The following is a 25,721-nucleotide window of genomic DNA, read 5'->3' as shown; positions in this document are numbered from 1 at the left end:
ATAAGCCACCAAAAGCTCTACTCCGGCTGACCAAGGAATGGAGCGTCTTTCTGATTACCAAGCATGGCATTTCAGCCACTGAGCTTCGCCTCAATATTGCCAAGACCACTATCCGCTTCAACATCTTTAGCTTTAGTCAATATCCTAAGAGGGTTCACATGCTTTTTATTACTATCGTTGATCGCAATCACTCCTTCGTGAATCATTCTTTCTATTTCCCTTTTCAACGAATGACAATTCTCAATGCTATGCCCTGGGACATTGGAGTGGTATGCGCATCGTGCAGTAGGATCAAAGCTTCTTGCACGTGGATCTGGAGTATATCCGAGGAGCGGCTCAATCAGGCCAGCATGCTTTAGCCTTTCAAACAGACTTGCACAAAATTTTCCGATAGGGGTGAGAGCGTTTTCTCGTTTCAGCAACCTCTCGTTCCTAAATGCCTGATTTGACCTAAAACCTGTTCTAGGAGGTTTTTTGGTGTGCTCGTGGGTGTGGATAGGCATTTTGTGGAGCTGGGTACTTGGAAAAAGAAGCATGTCTTTGGGAGTCCCTTGGAGAGAAATAGCGTTGGGGAGGGGAGTAGCGTTGGAAAAATATAGTTGGACGACGAGTGATGGAGCTACTCGGGTGGCTGGGAAAGCTATCATAAGTGGGTAGATACGGAGAGTATGGAGGATCATCCGTTATTGTGTTAGGTGTTTGGGTAAGGATGGAGTTCAAGAAGCTAGGTAGTGGCGGGGGTGGTGTTTTCCCAGTCATCCATGCCCGATACATATCTGCCACATGCTGTCTCAACATTTTTACCTCTTCTACCAACCCGTAGTCCTGTTCAACTAGCTGTTTTCGGGCATCGGTAGCAACCCGCTTAATTCTGTTGTTCTCTGCCATTTTTCTTTGCCTTTGTGTTGCAGGGAAGCATTACTTTAGAACCACAACCAACCACCTTTCTTAATTGAAAGAGAACAAAAAGGGAGCAACCTGTTAGCGTTAGGGTTTTCAACAAATAGGAAAAACACACATTGAGGATGCAATGCAACTAGGCAGTTAACCTTTTCTATCATGCATTTGCTTCAGTTACATGCGTCATTCTGGCTTCTTATAATTGTGCTCATTTTGAACGCTTTCCTTTATTTTCTTTGTTTTCTTTTTTTTCTTATATATATATATATTTTTTTTTCTTTTTTAGTGGTGGTCGAATCCTATAGAGATTACCTACGTATCATGTCCCTGCATGAATCAGACCGTGCATAGTTCTGCCCGAGTGCGGAAAATAAAGACACCATTTTTGGATTTTTCAATCTTCATTAGCAAAACGTTTTATTACAAGGCAAAACATTTTTGAAAGGAAACTGACAGGCTTGATACAGACTACAGACTTTATACAAAAAAGGGAAATACAAACTCCAACGGACAGTAGACTCTGAAGACAAGTTACAGACTCAAACTATGAATGTCTCAAAGTTTTGAATTTTGGCGCCCGCGGGGCGTCGTTCGGACTTGCCGCGGGCTTTGGTGCAAGGCCCCTTTGCAGATCTTTCAAATCTTCCATGATCTGGTGGACATAAATCATTATTGAAGCAAAGAAGGTGGTACGGGACATATCCTCACAAGCTAGGCACTTTATGGTGATGTAGTGCCCGATATCGTCGATTCTTCCATTGATTTCGTCCCTTTCCATAAGCAATCGCTCTATTTGTTGATTCCGCGTCCCCAGCACTTGAGCGTTGTAAAAGAGTTGATCCTGAAACTCATTTATCTGTTTCTTCATTCGGGACATCAGATCGTAGTAGCGCTTCCTATCTGTTTTGGCATCTCGGGCTTGCCTGAAGATCCGCTCTTCGTAGTCCCTCTTCATTTGTTGCATGAACCGTACTTGCTCTTCTGTCTTCTTTATCCATTTCACCTGGATTCTCGCTAGACCAGCTTTAGATTTTTCCAGGTCTTCTTGATACTCGAGGACTTTCTTCTTTAGACCATTTATGAGCCTTTTCTCAGCCCGACTTCTCTCCTGGCTTCTGGCAGCTATTTTCATTTCCTGGATTTGAGTTTTGAGGACCTCGTTCTCCTGAGCTAGTTTTCTCCTTTCTCCCTCATCTGCAGCGATATGCAAATCTTTCTAAAATTTCAAATCCATAACTTGCTTCTCCAACTTGCCTATTGTCACCCTGTACCCGTGTTCTTTAGCCAACAAATCCCACTGTTCTTGCGACGCCTTGACGAACTCCTAGAGATGAGGTCTTTTAGCCGGCCTTTCGTGCTCAAGTTCTCTCTTGTACCAAGCAAGGTATCCTGGCGCCACTTCGCCTTTGGCCCAATCCTGCACGCAAGTATCTGCTTTTAAATATTGGAATTCACTCCAGATCTGACAGACTCTTGCTTTAGAAAACTATCCGTCAGGGCTAATCTCAATTACTTGAGCACTAAAATCTTCCTCCTGTGGCACTGTTTGGCATCTCCCGAGTTGTCTCAAAACCGATATGGCGCGTAGGGCTTAATGCTCTTGAGCCCCATCAATAAAAAGTGGGTCCTAGCTGCAGGCATATATATGACCTCATCAACGGGCAACCATCCTAGCATCCACTGTACTTGGCTGGCGGTGAGGGTCCGAAAGAATGATGTCCACGCCGTAACTCCCTCGGGTAGACTGACCCCCTTGATTCTTGTGTAGAATTCTTCTATGCAAGATTTCTTCGAGGAACCGTAACTCAAGAGCTGGGAACAGTGGCAGAGATGCTCAGTCATCCATATTTGTAGCAACAAGTTACACCTCTCGAAAAAGTTCCCTCTGGCTTTGTAGGCTGTGAGAGCTCGGAAGATATCAGACACTATCATAGGTGCAAAAGTGCTTTCATTTTGAGTGATCAAGGTACTGAAGACCCCGGCTATTTTCAAATCAATGTTTCCGTCTTTCCTTGGAAACACCAAAAGGCCCAAAAAGGTTATCATAAAAGCCACTCGTCTATGCTCATCCCATTTCTGATGGTTACTTTTGCTGCATAACTTGTTCCCCGGATTGTTGAATCCTCCGACATGACCGTATCTGTCGTATATGAAGCGCGGATTACAAAAACCCGCGGCCGAATCTGGGTTATAGACCATCCTGGGTATCTTTAATGAATCTAAAAATCGATGCGCGGTGACAGCTCTTGGAGCAACCAGGTATTTTTGCGTTATCGGAACTTCAACATTTCTAATGTACCCGGCTATTTCCTCCAAAGTCGGGGTGAGTTCAAAATCGGGGAAGTGGAAGACGTTGTGTGCCGGGTCCCAGCAGGTGACCAAAGCTCTTATGATATCCCCCCGAGGCTGGATTTCCAATAAGCCCGTAAGACCTTTTAGATATTTCTTGACCTCATCTTGCCCCTTACCACCTAAATCATCCCACCATAGTCACAACTCAAAAGGGATTTTAGTCATTATTGAAAAAGGTTCATTTTGCATCGTGCTCATCCTGCACATTTATTAAGGTGATTAAGCAAAAATAAAGTTTATTTGACTCAACAAATTGACTATTTTTAATTTTTCACAGATTAAAAGAAAGATCCGGCTCCGAACACGACCTTGCAGCACTTCGGGAACGAAGATTTTAAGGCTGGGTGAGTCAACCGGTCAAAAATCCGAAAATGACTAAAAGTGGCCGTTTATGCAAAGTCAGCCTTCCGGCGTCCCTTTCGGGAACATTCAGCTATTTTTGCCAAAAAACGGTATTACTCGATTTATCTATGACTCTTTTCTTGTTTTTCAAATTGAAATAAAAGACCTGGTTGAAAACACAGCCTTTCAACGCTTCCGGGACGAAAATTTTAAGGCTGTGTGGATTAACCGATCGAAATCTTAAAAATGACCAAAGGTGGCTATTTATGCAAAATCGGCCTTCCGGCGTCCCTTTTGGGGACAATCGGCTATTTTTGACAAAAACGGCTTCACCCGACTTATTTATGACGAAAATTAATATTTGCCATTTTTTGGCTATTTTTGCAAAAGGAGAAGTTGGACCCGATGAGGGTTGCCTACGTATCTCACATCCGGTGAAAATCAAACTTTCGTAGTTCGAGGGGATAAAACAAACTTCTTTTGAAAACAAGACTCTTTTCATTGGCAAATAAAACTATTTTTCATATATAAAAAACCTTTTGTTTTTCTTTGTCTTTGTTTTTCATTTCTTCAAAAATTCGGCAGAGTTTCGGCACTATTTGGACATTTTTTTTTCTTTTTCAGAACGTGCGATTAACTCTTTTTAACCCTCGTACCTCTATCTCTCCTTCCTTAAAAATATTCAAAAGCCGGTCAGCATGAGATTCCGAAGCAAACAAATGCACAAGTAGCAAGTAAAATGCATCAAGACGGTCTTTTGTCATTTTTGGTACACCTGTCCTAGACAGACCCAACCTCTGTGTTGAGCCTCCGAAGTCAAATGCACGTGATGCAAATAAGCGCTCCTACTAGGGATCCGGCATGAATTTGAGTTATTCTAGGTTCAAAGCCTAGGTATTTGTTATAGACTGTGTACTCGAGCGGACAACTCGAGTCGAGGAGGGGGCAACGTACCGGGGACCCGCGAGATCGTCCAGCTTTGTAACTTGTCCGGCCTCTTTCTTATTTCAGGGTATGACACTAACAGAATAGGGGGTCTCAAACAGTAAGCACATCCCCGGAGGTAAGAAGAGAAGGGTTTCGGCACAGTTTATATATAGTTCAGATAATATCAAAGCGGTAAAAGCATCATTTAGCACATTAGGCCCAAACATGTAAAAACATCACATAAAACCAAATATAACAATTTATCTAAGCTCGAATTCTTGAACCCTGAACCAGAGATTCTTGGTTCTGAATCCCCAGCAGAGTCGCCAGAGCTGTCGCACCTCCTTTTTACGCACTTACTCCGAAGGATAAAGGTATAAGGGAGTTTTTCCATTTAAAGGACAATCGGAACAAGATTTGTTATTATTTATTCAGAGTCGCCACTTGAGAGATTTATGGTGTCCCGAGTCACCGGTCGAATCCCGAACCGAGGAAAATATGACTGTGTTGATAGTCCGCGAACCAGAAATATGAATAAGGAATTCTGTTAACCCGGGAGAAGGTGTTAGGCATTCCCGAGTTCCGTGGTTCTATCACGGTCGCTCAACTGTCGTATTCAACTTATTTATCTGATCTTAATACATGTTGAACCTATGTGCAAATTTTAACCTTTTACCGCTTTTATTATTATTATTATTATTATTATTATTATTATTATTATTTTAACAGAGAATTACAATGTTGTGAGAACGTATCTCGAACCACGTCACATCAATGTACTCGTGGTTATCGGCACATTTCGACTCCGTTGAGATTTGGATTTGGTTCACATAAATGTGTACCCGAGTTTAAGAAAGTAAATTATTAAAGGTGCGCCTAAAGCGACTAGCGTATCATTATTTTGGGTAAGGCCTTGAAATTTTGCTAAACGACTCATCCCGAAGTCTAAGTAATTTTACCAACACGTATAGAAGGCCCCGCAGCTTGTGTTTTTTTGTTTGTCGAGGCTCGTCTCATTCATTATGTTTTAAAAAGAATTTGCAACATCGTGGAAATACATCTCGAACTACGTCACAATCAATGTACCCGTGAATAGCGATACATTTCGACTTCGTTGAGATTTGGATTTGGGTCACATAAATGTGCACCCGGGTTTAAGAAGGTAGTGTTATTTAAAGTACGCGCCTAAAGAGACTAATGCGTGGTTATTTTGGGAAATGGCCGTGAAGTTCGCTAAGCGGCCGATCCCGAGTTCTAAGTAATTAATACATACATTTGTGAGGGCCCCGCAATCTGTGCGTTTTATTTGGCGAGACTCATCTCGTTTATTTTAAAGGACGATCCTAAAGTGACTACATTTTTTCTATGAAGTTCGTCTCTAAACACAAAATGAAGGTCCCAACCAATTTTTACTTAACTCTATTGTAGGATTTTTAAGGATGGTCTTGTGATCGAGCCTGTTTCCTACGACCAGATTTCATGCGTTATTCGGGCCAAGTTCAGCGTTCGACTCACAGAAGCGGATTCGAGTCTGATTTAACATACACAGGCTATTGCCAATTGCTTTACATGATGAAGCCAAACCTAATATTTCAACTTTTTGAGCAAATGGGCTACCAACAATCATTATCTACCTACTGTTAACAATATTAAAACCTTCATAGCTAGTGAAACTAACAATTTTAAACAGGCAGGTTTAATAGAACAAACTCATGTTATCTTCATCTTATTACACTTATTTAACTAAATAGTTTGACAATAATGGGCATGCTTAACTATTCGGGAAAAGCATAGTTAACTTGGAAGTTTGATTTTTTAATTCTATGCTACTAAAGTTGGTATTAAACTACTAAATTTACAACTAAGAAAGGCAAATTAATGGTCCAATACAGTCCTTATTAGATACAAACTCCACAGTCCACATTCTTCATTGAGTTATAAAGATAGACTATACAACTTATTATTTATCTACTAAATTATAGATGCACTATGTACTCCACTACTCGAGCATTTTCTTTTCACTTTTACATCTCACAGCTACATCACAGTGTAATTTGAAAGTGTACCTGATAATAGACAATAGAAGAGGAAGAGGAAGAGGAGGATCAGCAGAGCAGTAGCAAACAGCAATAACTAGCAACACAGTAACAGAACAACCCAGTAACAGATTTAAAAAAAAATAGTAGAATTCCAGCAACACCCAATGAAACAGTAGCAAATAACCAATAACAAACTCAGGAAAAACCAATTGAAACCCCAGAAATACCAACCAGCAACACCAATGAAACAGTAACAATACTAGTTCTGATATTCAGCAGTAAAAGAAAAGACCTCACTTTTCAGTTTCTTAGCTCTCAAACACTGAACCTTTTAGGATTAAAAACCAGCCTGTTTTTTTTGCTCTCAAATTACTGAACTCTTAAATGTTAAAAATCCAACCTAGACTCTCTAAAAAAAAACGAAAGAAAACTGATTTCTCTTCTCCCCAAAAACCCACCCCCAAATCTGTCTTAAATGACTCTATTTATAACCTAAAAACAGGCCCTGCCAGCCTGTAAGAGCACTAGGCAGAATTAAGAAACTAATTCTGCCCATGATACCTTTAGCACTCCACTAGAGTATGTTTTTGTTCCCCATTAACCCTTTTCTTTATTTAAAGTTCAAGCAGATATGGGCAACATATTTTAACCAATCCCTTTTAAGCCTTTCATACCATTATGTTTTGTTCCCCATTAACACTAAACAATTGCATTAGTTTAATGGTACTTTAGTACCTTACTGTCAAACCATTCAACTTAAACAATTTTCTAACCTTTTAAATCCCAAAATACCCTCCTAAAGTCCAGTTTCGAACGGGTTTGGATGGCGTCGTTTGGTTGAGGCTGGAGACGGGTCTGGGCTAGTTGGGCCAGTTTCGAACGGGTTTGGATGGTTTCATGTTTGGGCTAGTGGTTTTGGCCCAGATCTTGTTTCCTCTCTTTTATTAGTTCTCTCTTTATTTTTTTTTCTTTTTAAATTAATCTTCAAAATTAAAATCCTAAAAATCCTAATTTAAATTGTAAAACCAAATTTAACTTAAAAATGCTAATTAACTCTTAAAAACAAATATCACATAAAATTAAATACAAAGATAATCACACAATTTGACATTAAACCCTAAAAATGCGAAGTACGTTATTTTTTGATTTTTTTTATTTTCGTAAAACAAATTACTGTTTAATTAATCCTAAATTGCAAAACTAAATCATAAATGCAAATGCAACACATATATTTTTTTGTATTTTTCATTAATTAAAATAGAATAACATGCACAGACAAATACAAATCAATCACAAGCAACACAAAACTATTTTATTTTGAATTTTCTGGGAGTAGTTCTCGTAGGGCAAAAATCACATGCTCACAACAAGTATGACTGCTTCCGTTCCGTAGATTAGGGAGTAAGGTGTTTCTCATGTGCTCATTTTTGGGGTTGTTTTGTGCGCCCACAATATTTCTTGGAGTATTTCTGGCCACAGTCCCTTCGCCTCCTCGAGTTTCTTCTTCATGATGTTTAAGATAGACTTGCTGGAGGACTCTGCCTGCTTGTTGACGATTGGGTAATAAGGAGTTGAAAGTATCCTTTTTGATGTGTCATTTTTCGAGAAACTATGTGGTTTTTCTTCCCATGAACTGGGGCACGTTGTCGCAAATCGGCAGATGATGTTTTTTCCTATGAAGGGGATTACCTCTTGCCCGCGAACTTGGGCGAATGTGCCTGTTTCCACCCATTTAACGAAGTAGTCAGTTAAAACTAAAAGGAATTTAACATTACCTCATCCTGGCAGAAGCGGTCCCACAATGTCCATTCCCATTTAATGAATGGCCATGAAGAGGTGACAGAGTGGAAGTGTTCACCTTCTTGGTGGATTATTGGGGCGTTTTTTGACACTGCTTTCATTTCTTTACGAATTCCACAGCGTCTTTCTTCATGGTGGGCCAACAATATCCAGCCCGTATGAGACACCTGACAAGTGCTCGGTTACTGGAATGATTGCCACAATGGCCTTCATAGACTTCCTCGAGAACGTGTTGGGTCTGATTTGGGACAAAAATTTTAGCCAGGGGGGCGCCGTACGTCTTCTTGTACAAGTCACAATAAAGGAGGTTGTATCTAGCGGCTTGCATTCTCATCTTCATGGCTTCTTTTTTGTCGTTTGGGAGCGTACCATCTTGCAAATAGTTTATAATACAATTGCGTCTGTCCCAGGTTAATTTTACAAATTTTACCTCGATGTGGTCTAACGCCGAGATGAGGAGATGTACTATGCTCTTATCCCTAGGAGTAGTGCTTTTTGTGGCGGCGGCCAATTTAGCAAGGCCATCCTCTTCGATGTTCTGAGTTCGTGGAATCTGGTCGAATTGGCATTCGTCGAATTTGGGTAGAAATTTATATATCTCAGTCTACTACTTCTACAATCTCTGCTCTTTTATTTGGAAAGTCCTAGTAACTTCGTTGACAACGAGTTGAGAATCGCAGCGTAGCTTAAACACCTCATCCCTATTCAAGTGCTAGTCTCAATCCTGCAATTACGGCCTCATACTCAGCCTCGTTGTTAGTCATATTTGGGCATCTTATTGATTAGCGAACGACTTCACCGTTGGGAACCTCGAGCACGAGTCCCAGTCTAGATCTGTAGGCATTGGACACACCGTCGGTGTGTAGGACCCAGAGGTCCTGTGTTCGGTGGCTTCTTTCTCAACCTTAAGACTCGCTTTGACACTAAGTCCACGACAAAGTCAGCGAGCACTTGTGATATTATTGTTGTGCGAGGCAGATAAGTGATGTTGTGTTCACTTAATTCAATCGCCCACTTGGCCAGCCTCCCCGACAGCTTGGGTTTGTGCAATATGCTTCTTAAAGGAAAAGTGGTGATGACCAAGATTGGATGGCACTAGAAGTATGGCCTAAGCTTTTGTGAAGCTACGACAAGGGCCAGGGCCAGTTTCTCGAGGTGAGGATACCTCATCTTGACATCGATAAATGTTTTTCTGATATAATAAATTAGAGATTGTGTACCTCTGTTTTCTCGACTAGGACTGCACTTACTACTACTTTTGAAAAAACAAGGTAGACGAGGAGATGCTCTCTGAGCTCGGGCTTTGAGAGCAAATGTTGTGACGACATGTATCACTTGAGTTCTTTCAATGTTTGTACACATTCGGGCATCTAGTTGAGGTTGTTATCCTTTTTGAGTATGTTAAAAAACTTGTGGCACCTATTAGATGACCTCGAGATGAACCTGGACAGGGCAACAATTCGACCTACCAGCCTCTAGACTTGTTTCTAGTGGTTAGATGTTTCAAAATCCCATCGATGGATTTAATCTCATCTTGGTTGACCTCGATTCCTCGCTGTGATACCAGGAAACCTAAAAACTTACCCGAAGTTACGCTGAACATGCATTTCTCAATGTTTAGTTTCATCCTGTATTTCCTCAATATTTTGAATGTTTCCTTTAAATGGTCGATGTGATCCTCGACCCTTAAGGATTTAACCAACATGTCGTCGATGTATACTTTCATGGTTTTGCTGAGCTGGTTCTTAAACATCTTTGTGACTAGTCATTGATAGGTAGCTCCCGCGTTCTTCAACCCAAATGGCATGACCCTGTAGCAGTATGTTCCCCTTGTGTGTGATGAACATAGTTTTCTCTTAGTCATCTTCCTCCATGAGTATCTGATTGTAGCCTGAGTAGGCGTCTAGGAAACTCGGTAACTCATGTCATGTTGTCGCGTCGATGAGTTGGTCGATGTGTGGTAACGGGAATGAATCCTTCGGGCAGGCTTTGTTCAGGTCGGTGAAGTCCACACACATCCTCTATTTTCCATTCTTCTTTTTGAACATTACCATATTGGTGATCCACTTGGGGTATTTTGACTCCCCAATAGAGCCATTGGATACTAGTTTTCTACCTCCTCGTGGACGACCTCGTTGATGGTGGGATTGAACTTGTGTCGGATTTGCCTTACCATGGGGAGAAGGGGTCGAAGTTTAGCTTGTGCCTAGATATCTCCTTGGGGATGTCGGGCATATCTGCATGGCTAAAGGCGAACAAATCTGTGTTAGCTTTTAAAATTGACTAAATTGACATGGGTCTCAGAATTTGCAGTCGATGTAGGATTTTTTGTTGGGGTCACTGTGATCTAGTTAGACGGGATCGCGGTCCTCTATGGTCGATCCTTCGGCTTTGACCACTTCTGGGTCCGTAATGGTATCTTTGGCTTCGACTTGCAGAGACCTCAACCTTGTTGATTGCTATGCTTCTTTTTCCCTTTCTTTCTTTTATTGGGTTGTCGTGTTATCTAGGGCGATCCGATAGCATTCTCGGGATGCGTGTTGTTTCCCTCATATGCTGAATATCTCCCTGGGGTTGGGAACTTGATCATTTGGTACAAGCTGGAGGGGACTACTTTAATGGGATATATCCATAGTTGTCCTCAAGTCACATCTGTACGAGGACTCGAGGATGGATGATGCATGCTCTGCTTTAAAATCAGAGTAATGACAAGTGCATCATAGTGAGGGAAAGTCAAACCTTCGGCATCTGAATCATCAAAGATGATATTTTCTTCGAGTTCGTCATACCGTTTGTGGGTGATTGATCATTTGATTTGAGTGGCGGTGAATTTGATGTCGTTGATGGAGGCGTCGTCACTGCCACCAATAATCATGTTGATGGTGCGAGCTGGTGAGGGCAGCTTCGGTGGACTTGGGCGTTTTCAACCCCTCGCCAAGGTGTTCCTGACTTTGTTGCTGAGTAATTCTTTGAGATATCTTTAATGCATCAAGTTCTCTACTTCTAGTCTCAAAGCATGGCAATCTTCCATTTTATGTCCACATTCTTGGTGGAACTCGCAGAAGGCGTCAGACATCCTGGTGCTTGGGTCGGACCTCATCTTTGGTGGTCACTTCACCTTCGTTCCGATCTTCTTAAGTGTGTAGACCACCTTTGTAGGTGACACACAAAAGTTATGAGCAGATAGTAAGGGAGGCATACCTCGATCATTCTTGTGTGTGCCCGATCTCGGCCTATAGTGGCCGTCTTCGTGGCGGAATGAGGGGATGGATGCTCTAACATAGGGTTGGTGTTGTTCTATGCCTAGCCGTGATACTAGATGGTCTCTCCTCGCATTGTCCCTACATTCTTTTCTTGGTTCGGATTGTACCGAGATGAGTCGCCGAGTTGGCCTGTTGAGGTCTTCGTTGTCTACCCTGATCTCGACACAATAAGAATTTTGGATCTCGTCCTAAGTGGTCGGTGGGTACTTCATCAATCATCTCAATAGCTTTTTGGTTTCCCTTGAACCCTCTCTACTCAGACCGTTCTATAAGGTTGCTACGGCCATTCCTTTGGAGAAATTGGGTAGAGTCATCCTTACCTTGTTAAATGGGGCAAGGAAGTCCCTCTGTTCCTCCCCTGGGATTGATTGATGGTGAAGATGTCATTCACCCTTGTTTCAGCTTTCTTGTCTCATGCATGCGTCGTTACGAACTTGTCAGCCATCTCCTCGAATATTTCTATGGAATAGGCCGGTAGCTACAAATACCATGTCAATGCCCCTCTCGTGAGTGTTTCACCAAATTTTTTAGTAAGATGGAGGACACATACTCTTTAGCGAGGTTATTTCCTTTTACAACGGTGACGTAGTGAGTTACATAATCCTTAGGGTCGGTCGTTCCGTCGTAAATTCGTAGATATGTGGGCATCTTGAAAGTTTTTGGTATGGCATGAGGGGTCGCTTCCTCCCTATATGGCTGCTCCACGAACCTGCCAGCATATCTTTTCGAACCCGTTCCTAATAATTCTTCATTTGTTCCTTGAGTGCCTTCTTATCGTTTTCCATTTCCTCCTTTCTTTTCAACACAACAGCGAGGATGTTGTCACCTCCATTGTCGACAATTGCGTGAGTGTTACCTGAAGTAGGAGAGCTGGGTTGGTCGTCTCGTTCGTTCCTATGCTGTGTTGCATGGACCCTCGGGGTTTTTGTGGTTGTGCATGTGGCTTGTTTACTCATCACGCTGACTAGAGTGTCGGTCAACCATGCTTCGAGGAGCTTTTTCGTAGCGGGTAGTGCCCCCTCTCCTGTGGACATAGAGCCCCTATTTCCATTTAGTTTGGTTGTACTGCTGAAAGGTGTATGTGACTCCCCTTACCTAGGGGATGCCATGGGGGTCACCTCCTCATCTTGGGTGTCATATTCTTCATCGATGACATTCATAAGGTTAAGTGGGACGTTGTCCGTCACTTTTGTTCTGTTCTTATGGTTACCTGCCATGGGATCTTCGTATACACAGAGAAAAGGGATAATCTTTGCAGTTTGTTAGATTAGCAAGTCGCGTGAGTTATAGATCTGATGGAAACTAAAAACTTGACTAAAAAATCCCCACAGACGGCGCCAAACTATATGAGCCAAAATTTAGATCTAGGTTTTTATACAATCACATTTATAGTGAAAAGGGTTAATCTAAGTCAATAGATCTAGTATATTTATAAAGAATACCATACTTGTGATGTTGGATAACAATGTTTTGGAGCAATAATTGAGTAATAAATGATTCAATAATATGATAGAAAGCAATAAAAAGCCATGAGACAGCAGCTCTTTACACCACCTAACTGCATCCCCAATATATCATCATGATGCCAAGTGTCATCACCATAACATGTCAAATTTAAATTTTTAGGATAGAACTCTAACAAAAGTTCCAAAATTATTTTAAAATAGAAGACAAAAAATTAAGATAAAAAAATTAATGCCAATTTTCCCCACGTTTAAGAACAACTAATACTTCCTTCCACGTTTGTTTAACATTTTTTTTATTTATTTATTATAACTTCCAATGCAACAACAAAAAAAATTAATATTTTTTTCCACATTTTTTTGTGCTTTAGTTTGTAATTTATTTATATACTTAATATTTTTTTTTACACAAAAATAAGAAAATGGAAGAACAAATAAATCACCCAAAAATTCAACCCCACGACTGATGTCTTCCCAAACGTGTACTTGAAACAACAATTCTAACCTAGCTCTATAATTTATTCTTATCCACGTTCTCCTATGCAAATAATTATCTGTGGTTTCTTTGAAGTATCTACATTTAGCCAAGTGGCAGCCTAATAAGTCACTTGGTGTTGCTCAAGATAATTGGCAATATTAGGATAAGATAAATAAATAATAAAATAAAATTAATTAGTTTAGAATTAGTGTGTTTAATTTTCATAATATGATTGTGAAATGCGGCATTTCTAATTACATCAGAAGCGGATTGTTTTTTAATGATTTTTGTTGCTAAATTATGTGGAAGTTGGATGTAATTTTGTAACTATTAACACGAAAATCTGTAAAATTATGCAAGCGGTAAAATGCATAAAAATTAATTTAATATTTATATTTCAAAAGATAAGTAATTACCTTATCCCTAGACACCTAACCCCAAAACCAACGTCTTTTTTTTTAAAAAAAAAAAAAAAAGATCTACTGCCCGTAACTCCATCACCAACATCTTCTTAATAAAAAAATCTATTATTCTCAGAAATTCTATCTGATCCAAACTATGCCAACAGATTTTAGCATTCTCACAAACGGTGACAATTGGTACAAATAATATACAAATGAAATTGTGCACCATAACAAGTTTTCTTGGTCGGCCGCCAAAATGTTCCTAAGGGATATATATCTATCAAACCATGCAACTTTTCAGCCTATTAATTATATTATTACTAATCTATTTTTATATTGTCGCCTCAATATTTATCCGTTGACAGGTTTATATAATAACATTATCTGCTATTTCATGAAGAAAACAAAAAGATGATAACTATTTTTAAATGTTTTAAATGCAAACTTTATCCTGATTTTTTTTTTCAATTATATTATTTTTCTTGAATTACAATTTTATTATTTGAAAAATTGTAAATAATAAAATTTGCATTTTATATTTAATAAAAATTCAGTGCATTTACATGTTCATAAAATAATATCATTTACATGCTTCTTGTGTGTGTCGCATTTTTCCCGCAATATTTTCTTATAAGAAAATTATATTTAATACTCTCCGCGCAACGCACAGGCATGAATACTAGTACTAGTATTACATAATACAAAGAGGGACTTCTATATGATATTTAGTTCCTTTATGATCCGCTTCGAAAAGCTTCATGATAAAAGGGGGAGGGACCTGATTATGTATATTCATTTCAAAAAAGGAGGAAGGGAGAGTGAACTTTAGTAACCATTTGTTTAACTTCAGAAAACTACTTAATGGAAACTGACACAGTCTGTTTCTTATAGTTGCTTTATCAAATCTACATCATGCCAGCATATGCTGTTGAGCCTAGAAAAGCACTGGTACTTCATCCATAAAAGCAACCCAGAAAATTTGTTACATATACTTATGCAATCCAGTTAAACAGTGAAAATGGCAAAAAGAACAATGCCTAAAAAAGTGAAACGCCAAAAAGGACCAAAAAAACTTCTTTAAATGTGTTAAAAATTCAAAACAGTAATGCAGTGTTACATTACAGTTGCCTCTTGCGTACGTCTGAGATTTACAACATTCTAAGCAACACCAGCTGCACCAAGTTAGGCTAAATCATGCAGTTGGTAATCTGCACATATAAGAGAACATGATAACTAACCGAGAATAGTATTTAAACCATGGTTAATCATCAGTTCATGCTTTCTGAAGATATAATAGGATTCATATGAGATAGATGGGGATAAGCAAGAGGGATTCCCTCTTGGTCTTCTTGTGAGGTACAACAGCATAGCTAATGGATTTTGGCACCAAATAACAGAAGGCGTTCAACCAGAGAGTAAACCAATTGCAAATTTTATCCCTTGTTTCCAGCTTGTTAGAAGCTATTCAGTAGATCAGGTCCCTCCAGAGTTAAAATTGAGGTGACATTTCTTCCCTCTTTCCTATTCTCTGCCTATCAAGCACAGAGCTGGCATGTACATATAGAGTTGGTCAAGTCCAATCTTAGCAAGTAGTTGAAGGCCATAGAATAGAAAGAAGACCACTTACTTGCGAGGTTCTTTAGCCTATCTTTTTGCTCTCTCTTCTTTCCTTGAGGCTTTGCAGCAGACCATTCAGCTGATTCAATGTGATACGAACCTCCGAACCCCCTATACATCAAAATACAAGCCTTGAGAATAAATCACAATGAAAAATAGAGAGGCAAAGTAACCAGAAAAAGAGTTTGCATCAGTAGTTGGAGAAGAACCAAAGGAGTTTAGGGCAAAGCAACAGTAGAAAGAAGAGGGAAAAACAAACAAGATATACTCAGTAAAGAAGAAGTGATTAAGTCAATTTACAAGCTTCCGTTGCATCATTCTATGCAAGATTAATATTTATTGATAGTCACACTGTATTAGCCAAACATTTAATGTTATGGCATGGGACTCAATGAAATTCACCTATTTTCTCCATGCATTTTTCATCAGTCAACCGTATTTATCTCTGAATCAAGTTAATTTCGAACATATCCCACCCAGATGATCTTTTCTGCGACAAGTCATTTAGACCTACTGCAACAGAGTGATATAATATCGGTCGATTAACCTGGTGGAGAGAATACTGCATATAACTAGCAAGAAACTTCCCCAGATAGGGTCAAGTCTTGTTTCTCTTCTACTAATTTGAAAAACCTAATGATCTGCTATTTCTGTTTTTTCCTCTGCAAAGTTACCTTTTCAACGGTTCAAGGCAGACCCTCGGCAAAAACAGTGCCACAGAGAGAGAAGAAATAAGCCTGTGAACAGAAGAAAAAACAAAGAAAATGAACAAAACATAATTCAGACCATAAAATTAAAGAACAGATTTCAATGGAAATTTGTTTTGGAAAAGCAGAGTTTGTTAAAGCTTGTCACTGGGTTTGTTGTTGTAGAGTTTGTTAAAGCTCACAGCTCATATCAATCATATTTAGCACAATAGCAATTTTTGTGCGAGCTCAAAACAATCACATTTATGAATTTTAAACAGACAGCTGCATATCCTGGATAGGTTATGTTCTAATTTTCAGCAGCTACTAGCTGAATTTTCTATACCTTTTCCTCTTCTCCCACACTTTTCACTCGGTATTAATTCTTAAGACTTTTGAGCATGAGCACATCTATATTGAAGGCAGCAGGTGCAGGCGGGGGCCCATCAACAGCTTCTAGCTCGAGGTGTGAATGCAGTTAAAAAAATCATATATATTTATCCAAAGTCCTAACCCATTGTCATAAAAAAAGTAATAATTCACTCTACACCCACTTAATCCAGGACCCAACTTTGCCGGTGCATTAGCATGGAAAGTTTATTAATCAGAATCTCTTTTTTATAGTAAGTATTCACTTTTGTGGAAAAGTTGGAAAACTTGTCTTGACTAATTCTTTCACATAGTACTGTTGGAAAATAATATGCAAGGTTTGATGATAATACGTGCATGATCTGATGAATCTAGAAGGTTCCCTATTATACAAAACAGCATCATAACTCAGACCTGTTTGTAAGTAAAGGAATCGAGCATCTTCCGTTCAATGCATTAAAAGACATTGTACACAATTGATGCCATTAAAAAACCAAGTAGGAGATAGCATCAACCAAATCATCAAGACTACCTGTTAAGTAAATGATGATTCAGGACATTCATTCTAGAGTGCGGAATGAGGGAAAATTAAATTGACTATTGAACTGTATGTATTTTGAATGACAGAACTGTTCATAAGGCCAAATCTGAATGAAGTTTTTTTCAATGAACTACATGGATTATGCAAATTTCAACTAGTATACAGATGTAGACAAACTATTGAAGCCGATGAGATTCTAAGGTCTTGTTGATATAAAAGATCTAGCAGGTCACAGACCAAATGATTCAGATTTGCAGTTGATTTCTGAATACTTGAACATGCTATGCTTCACAACTGACCTTTGAATCACGGAGAAGTGGGTTAAAACGAGGATTTAGAAAGGTTTAACCAATCAGATTAAAAAGAACAAATTGTTAATAGGAAGAGGGATGTCCAACCTTATGGTCATCTTTTCTTTAAACACTATGCTTCTATCAACAACAGACACTTGCTATTTGGTATACTCCAAGGCTTGGTTTGACTTGGAAGTACACTCCAACACTGAAACGAAGTTCATGACATTCCGCCTCTTATTCGGTGTAGCAAAGTCAATCTGTATAGCAGTCCCATCAAGATGTAAGAAGCCAGATACCACCAACTCTTCATCGAGCAGCTTGTACAAACTATTCAGTATTCACCAATAAAAGCTATGCACAAAGCCACGAACATTCAGAATCAGACCCTACAAAAGTTGCAAAAGACTATAATAATAGAAATATGGAAGAAAAAATTGCTAGTGTTATGCCTAATTCACAAACAGGCCTAGAGAACACCACCAGGCTTTATGTGCTCTCGACCACTTTAGATTCTAACTATAGCATCAAAAAATGTTTAAAGATCCACCATCAAATGGGGAAAATTCTTGATTGCAACCATTTGACTTTATTTTGAACTCTAGAGACAAGCCATAAAAGGATAAGCAAAACTATGGTCTGCTTCCAGTGACATGGTCAACTTTGTTTTCTTTCTGGATGACCTCACCCGACCAGCCTTTGAGTTTTTCTTATACCTAACTCGTTCATTGTAGGAGTATGGGGTTCAACACAAAGAAATGTGACAAGCTTATGCCTGTTATTTGCATGGCTTTCCTTGCATTGAACAGTGCATAGCTTATATTAAGCTAGTACAGCCAATCAGATCATCCCACATAAAAAGTGATGGAATATGGTTATTCACAATATGTGAGGATCCTTTTTACTAGTGGTTGACTGCTCGCTAACCAATCCTTCTTTCTATCCGGAATTTTTTGATCTTTGGTATCAGACTAGGGGTAGGCATTCGGTATTTCGGTTCGGTATTCGGTTTATCAATTGTGTATACCAAATACCGTACCAAATTATTCCGATACGGTTCGGTATTTTTTATTTTGGTTCGGTACGGTTTCGGTTTAATAATCGCTAAATAAACTTATGATGCTTGACATCTCTCTGCCCCTCTTCGTGCACAATTCTTCAATGAATTCACAATTCACTGATTCAATGAATTCACAACGATGGCAATTTGGCATTCAAACACAGAGGAAACTGTAGTACTGAAGAATTCACAATGAATTCAAAAACACAAGGAGTTATCAAAACCAATGGCCTATCTCCAGTCCGATCCTCTTGACATATTTTCACTATTCTATACTTAGTTAAATCAATGGCCTATGTTTGTTTTTCAGAAATGTAGGATCAGGGCTAGTTCAATATAATTGTGTGATCATGTGTATCCTCTTCTAAGAAGAGTCTTCTTTTTGAATGTGGCTGCTTTATATACTTCTCTTTGAAGTATATAATTATTTTTTTTTTAAAAATAAGTACAAGACTTTTATATTTCGTGTTTCATGTGTTCTTCGTGAATGTTCAAAGGGGAAAAAAGGAGGTTTCATATATTTGTGGGATATGATCAAGATGTCATTAAGAACTATACTTTAGTATTATAAATATATCATGAAATGGAATTACTTTTTTTGTTATCAGTGGTGATTAAGGGGATGTTGGTGATTTTTTTATAATATTTTGCTAGGTGAAAATGGATGAATTGTCCAACTAAAGTCTTCTAAAAAAATCGGTATTTCGGGGCTGGGCAGTGGACGTGGCAGTGGACTGGGCTGGGCTGGGCAGTGGACTGGGCAGTGGGCTGGGCGTTGGGGGCAGTAAGAAAATGTCTTTAAAAAATCGGTATTTCGGTATACCGAAATTTCAAAATTCTAATACCGAGGACCGTACCGAAAATACCGAAATTGCAATATCGAATTAGACCGAAAAATCGAAACCGAAATACCGAATTAATTCGGTCCGGTTCGGAATTCGGTTTTTTCGGATTTTATGCCCACCCCTAGTATCAGTGGAGCAAAGGAAGTGGAGTTATCGAGTGCAAACTTCTTTCCTTAGGACTTAGGACAAGGTTTCAGTTTGGTCAATAGAACTCGATTCCAACGCTTCTTTTCTTGTCCTTGTTGGGTTTAGCCAATGTAATACGAAAGATTATTTTTCTATTCGATATTTGATGCAACTATATGTTGAATCTTATCTTAGAATAGGTTCAAACTATTTATACATACATGCTTATAGGGACACTTTTTGTTTATTTCCAAAGCTTGTGTTTATTCGCCGTAGTTGAGTTTGGAACCTTTAATAAGCTGCTTTTCTTTTGGCTTTTTTAATATGGTGAACTGGGTTATGTTGGCCCATCACCACCTGGACTTTAGCTCTACCAATTCTTCTTTATTTAGCAAAGCTCATCCTAATTCCCATCAAGATTATAGGAGGTGAAATAAGATTACCTCCATGGCATCACGCAACCATACATGAAGCTGGAGTTGGGTGGATTTCTTTCCATTACTGGAAGACCTTCTCAGCCATCTAAGGTTAAGAAGATGTGAAAGCACGTCTAGCTCTATAACAACAGGGAGCAGGGACTCTCTTGTTCATCTTTTGAAGACGCGAAAAGCATTAATTTATGAATTGTCAAATTGCAGTAATTCAAAATCATTATTGGCCAAATTTTTGTGTAATATGTAGTTGGGAGTTCCCTACCGGTGATATTGTTTTCTACATTTAATGATAAAGAAATATCAGTTGATCTTCTTTTCATTCTTCTGATAGAAAAAGAACTTTATTCAGTTCACCAACGCTTGTGTTTATTCGCCATAGTTGAGTTTGGAACCTTTAATAAGCTGCTTTTCTTTTGGCTTTTTTAATATGGTGAACTGGGTTATGTTGGCCCATCACCACCTGGACTTTAGCTCTACCAATTCTTCTTTATGTAGCAAAGCTCATCCTAATTCCCATCAAGATTATAGGAGGTGAAATAGGATTACCTCCATGGCATCACGCAACCATACATGAAGCTGGAGTTGGGTGGATTTCTTTCCATTACTGGAAGACCTTCTCAGCCATCTAAGGTTAGAAGATGTGAAAGCACGTCTAGCTCTATAACAACAGGGAGCAGGAACTCTCTTGTTCATCTTTTGAAGACGCGAAAAGCATTAATTTATGAATTGTCAAATTGCAGTATTTCAAAATCATTATTGGCCAAAATTTTGTGTAATATGTAGTTGGGAGTTCCCTACCGGTGATATTGTTTTCTACAATTAATGATAAAGAAATATCAGTAACTTTATTCAGTTCACCAACGCTTGTGTTTATTCGCCATAGTTGAGTTTGGAACCTTTAATAAGCTGCTTTTCTTTTGGCTTTTTTAATATGGTGAACTGGGTTATGTTGGCCCATCACCACCTGGACTTTAGCTCTACCAATTCTTCTTTATTTAGCAAAGCTCATCCTAATTCCCATCAAGATTATAGGAGGTGAAATAGGATTACCCTCCATGGCATCACGCAACCATACATGAAGCTGGAGTTGGGTGGATTTCTTTCCATTACTGGAAGACCTTCTCAGCCATCTAATGTTAAGAAGATGTGAAAGCACGTCTAGCTCTATAACAACAGGGAGCAGGAACTCTCTTCATCTTGTGAAGATACGAAAAGCATTAATTTATGAATTGTCAAATTGCAGTATTTCAAAATCATTATTGGCCAAATTTTTGTGTAATATGTAGTTGGGAGTTCCCTACCGGTGATATTGTTTTCTACATTTAATAATAAAGAAATATCAGTTGATCTTCTTTTCATCCTTCTGATAGAAAAAGAACTTTATTCAGAGGCATTTCAAAAATTAAACAATGTGGATGGCAGGAAATGTTCAGATATCGTTGCAGTTACCAAAGTGAGTTGAGTACAGCAGAGGTTTCACACTTAACAGAGGTCTCAAACATGGAATAGGAGAAAAGGGAAACGTGAGTACCTCTGATTTACTTGAGCAGTTTCTTCACCTTCTGCAATAAGCTTAACAGAGGTTTCACACACCTTGTTTCAGTCCTCAGAGATTGATTAACCTTTTGATCTATTTGTCTTTCTCCCCACTTGTGGGACTATACTGGGTTTGTTGTTGTCCCTTCAGGTAACTTATTAACCCAGCTATTAGTCCTGTAGGTAACAGAAAGAGCTGCGTTCGAATTAGAAAGATCGTCCAAGGAAAAAAAACCTTGGCAGAGACTGAAGCTAACAAATGAAGAATATGCTAGATCATTAGAATTTTTAACCAAGGTTTTTCAGGATCAAGGAACTTTGGTCACTTTAGAGAAAGAATGCATCAAAATAGCTACTTAATTAAAACAGCTTGGTACTTCCGACAAACACAAGAAAAAATTTTCTTGGGAAGAATTGGATTGGACAGCCCACGTTAAGAAATTGATAAAGGAAAATAAAACATTCACAATCAAATGCTTACTTCAACATAGCTTGGTGATCAGCCGCAAAAACCAAGTCAAAGTTAACACAGGGTAAACATATATTTCAGACTAAGTTGAAAAAAGAAGGTAATAAAAAAAAAAAAAAATATAAGAATAACGACAACATCCACGGAGAAAAGATGAACAAAGATCGAAGTTTATACTCTGCATAACAGTGAAACGCTACTAAAGTTTGGTAAATACCTCACTACTTTGCCATGTCAGTAATATATTCATACTGAACTATCATGAATTGCATTTAGAACTTCAGTTAAGCACTATTAATCTGTTGCAGCTGTGGTTGCCTGATGGGTTAGCCAGTCAATAATCAACAATAGTCCTTACATGAGCACATTCCATGAGAGAAGTGGTGGAAGCGGTTAATGTCACGAATAACTATTTCTCGGTTTGTTACGATTGACGCCAGCTTCATAAATTGATGGCAATCTCCACAGATGCACAGATTTTTAAAGATCCTGGCAGTACTATTTCTATTGCTGCTCATGAGAGCAAAAGCTAGAGCTAGCCTTTCACTATGATGTGAAAGGTTGTCTATCTTTTCTTTGTCAGAGACATTATGAAGTGCATAGTTTGTGTTTGGAATATATCCTGCAGCAGTAATTTTTGAAGCCAGCTCCTCTAACTTTTTATGGATATCATTTAACCTAGGATGCGAAGCATCCTGAGATAAGAAGACATGGACTTGATTATCAATCTTAACCCAGCTACAACCAGGTTCCTTTTTGATACCCTGCCTGGACATTAATGCTCTAACCTTTGAAACATCAGCCCACCTCCCTTTTATAGCATATATATTGGACAACAATATATAACTTGACTCTGCTGTTGGATCAATTTCGAAAAGTATGTTTGCAGCTTTCTCAGCCAATTCCACATTTCCATGAGCTTTACAGACTCCAAGAACAGTCTCCCAGATCAAGGCATTAGGAGCAAGCTCCATATCATCAATGAAGTGTTCCATGTCATCAAATTTGCCTGCACGGCCAAGGATATCAACCATACACGCATAGTGCTCAATCGAAGGAGTGATACCAAACACAACTTTCATTGAATCAAAATGCCTTCTTCCTTCTTTGACCAGGCCCAGATGGCTGCATGCAGAAAGGACACCAATAAAGGTAATCCGATCAGGCAGAGTACCTTCACTTAACATGGTTCTAAATGCTTCCAATGCTTTGTCATCTAGCCCGTGTTGGGAGTAGGCAAATATAATTGTGTTCCACAACACTGTATCACAGGATTCCACGCTCTTAAATAGAGACTCAGCACTGTTGATACACCCACATTTTGCGTACATGTCAATTAATGCACTAGCCACATACATATCATTGAACTGCCCAGACTTTATTACCAAGGAATGCAACTGCTGCCCATTGTCTAGGCTCGCTATACCAGAACAACCTCTCAGACAGCTAGCAAGAGTGAACTCATTGGGTTTAATAGCTTCCCTTTGCATCTGATTGAAGCATCGAAAAGCCTTTTCTCCTTGATCAGACTGCACATAACCTGTAATGACAACTGTCCAAGTGAAGATGTCTTTTTCACTCAATCTGTAAAAGATCACTTCTGCATCATCTAAATGCCCACACTTGGCATACATATCAATCAGAGCAGTTCCTACATATTTATTGCCACCAAGGTTAGCTTTAACTACATGGGCATGCACTTGTTTCCCCAGAGTGGCATCTAAAAGGCTTGCACAAGATCTCAAATTGCTGATGAACGTGTACATATTTGGCCTCAAACCTTCCACAAGCAAGTTCCTGAAGATTCTAGGTCCTTCATAAGAAGTTTCATTATCGTGGAACCCAGACAAAAGGGAGTTCCACGAAATTATATCCCCATTACTCGTAGAAGAAAATACACGATGCCCATCAAAAGCAGACCCAAATTTCATGTACATTGCAATCAATGCATTACTGACACACTCTTCTGAGTCGAAACCAAATTTGTAAACACAAGCATGGATACTTTTGCAACAAATTAAGTCCACTGAATCAGCCGCTGCACTAATAAGACTAGCTAGTGTAAACTGATTAGGCCTCAAACCTGAATGTCTCATCAAGCAAAAAAGCTGAACAGCTTCCCTCTTCTGTCCTTGCTGATCAAGACCGCTGATCATTGCAGTCCATGCCACAGTGTCAGGATTTTTAGTCCTCAAAAACACTTTCAGGGCATCATCTTGCAGACCACATTTGTTATACATATCTACAAGACTGCAGCTTGTAAAATCATCAAGTTCACACCCAATTTTGACCAACAACGAATGGATAACTCGGCCAGCTCTCAGATTGGGTGAACTGGCACACCCCTTCAAAATAGTAGACAGAGTATAATTATTAAACCTCATCTCTGAATCTGACATCTTCGAGAACAATCTCAAAGCCTCCTCTCCTTGACCAGCCTGCACATACCCGTTAAGTAAAGCATTCCACGACACCGAATTCTGCTCGGGCATGGAAAAGAACACATTAACAGCAGATTCCAATTCACAACATTTAGCATACAAATCAACAAGAGTAGAACCAACATAAATATCCGAAAAGCCAGCAACTTTAACAACCTCGGCATGTAGTTGTTTGCCAAACTCCAAATCTAAACACATCGAACAACCCTTTAAAACTGTCGCCAAAGTGAACTCGTTAGGCCTAACATTTTCTCCCCTCATATCACGAAATAAGCAAATACCTTTACTGCCATACCCTTGAGCTATAAACCCTGCTATCAGTGCTGTCCAAGAGACAACATCTCTCTCTGGAATTAAATCAAACACATTGCCCGCCATAACTAAATCACCACATTTCGAATAAAAATTAATCAAAGAAACCCATAAATGTGAATCGGTTTCTATGCAACTCCTAATGATTTCACCATGCAAAGCTTTACCTTCCTTCAAACATAACTTAGTAGCATAATCTTTGAGCATTTCAGAGTACCATTTAACCCCCTTTTTCTTGTTCAGAATCAAAAATCTCTCCTTAGCACCATATTTCACCTCCTTAATCAACCTTTTAGACCCAAAAGAATATTGAAGTTTTGGGTTTTCAACTGATGAGGAGTTGGGTTCAATTGTTTGTAGAGCAGCGCATGAGAAACAGCTAAAGTGAACAGAGGGAAAGAGGGAAATATTACCCAGTTGAGGTTTATCGGGGCATAATATCAAACAGGTTTTAGGCACTGGATAAAGGCTCGAAAAGATGCCTCGAAATATTGGTGGCGGATTACGCATGTGTGCGGCTAGAAAATCGAGTTCCATGAAAAATAAGAAGCAACAGCTTCAATGAGGAGCTAGCAGGATGAAACTCTGCATAGCAAAACTCTGCTCGCCGGAGCGAAGGTCCGAAGGATAAGTTGTGTTTGATTTTTCCCTCTTTGACAGGTTGTGTTAAACAACAACAAACAACATAGCCAGTATTAACTAGTGGAGTAGTGCTATTTTTCCATGTAAAAGAATTGAAATTATTGGAGTAAGTTTTATGCACATTAGGGCATTAAACCTTGATTGGGATAATAACACTCTTGGTCCTTAATTATAATTAGCATATCTTAGTATTAGTCCTTGTAATATATGGCTAAGCATAGGTACTTTTCAATTTAGTACTATATAATGTAATAAGATATATAATTTGTGAAAATACGCAAGCAGAAGACCAATAGTGCATATCTTAATTAATTAAATGTTAAATATGCTTAGTCAAATATTATTGTTACATTCCATGTTTTCGTACGTAAGGGTACGTCGT

At 39.0% G+C, this 25,721-nt stretch overlaps 1 protein-coding gene across 4 annotated transcripts; it reads right to left on the bottom strand.

Moving 5' to 3' along the window:
• Nucleotides 1–14,920: 14,920 nt before the first annotated feature.
• Nucleotides 14,921–25,406, bottom strand: LOC107766694 (pentatricopeptide repeat-containing protein At2g03880, mitochondrial). Of its 4 annotated transcripts, none has more exons than XM_016585525.2 (6): nt 22,162–25,406; nt 21,471–21,652; nt 17,580–17,863; nt 16,260–16,322; nt 15,596–15,696; nt 14,921–15,515 (listed from the first exon to the last, which is right to left on the bottom strand). In XM_016585525.2, exon 1 carries the CDS (start codon nt 25,232–25,234, stop codon nt 22,286–22,288), a length of 2,949 nt encoding a protein of 982 aa, XP_016441011.2. In that variant the 5' UTR covers nt 25,235–25,406; the 3' UTR covers nt 14,921–15,515; nt 15,596–15,696; nt 16,260–16,322; nt 17,580–17,863; nt 21,471–21,652; nt 22,162–22,285. The 4 variants fall into 4 exon arrangements, with proteins under 4 accessions (XP_016441011.2, XP_016441012.2, XP_016441016.2 ...); XM_016585526.2 differs by having other exon boundaries at nt 21,471–21,671; nt 22,162–25,398; XM_016585530.2 differs by having other exon boundaries at nt 17,580–17,734; nt 22,162–25,398.
• Nucleotides 25,407–25,721: the final 315 nt, after the last annotated feature.

This window comes from Nicotiana tabacum, chromosome 10, assembly GCF_000715075.1.
Source record: "Nicotiana tabacum cultivar K326 chromosome 10, ASM71507v2, whole genome shotgun sequence".
In the NCBI taxonomy this organism is placed as follows: domain Eukaryota; kingdom Viridiplantae; phylum Streptophyta; class Magnoliopsida; order Solanales; family Solanaceae; genus Nicotiana; species Nicotiana tabacum.
This window is presented reverse-complemented; position numbering and strand designations above follow the sequence as displayed.

Coding starts and splice junctions, on each gene's coding strand:
- LOC107766694 (XM_016585525.2), bottom strand. CDS start 25,234: ATGGAACTCGATTTTCTAGCCGCACACATGCGTAATCCGCCACCAATA.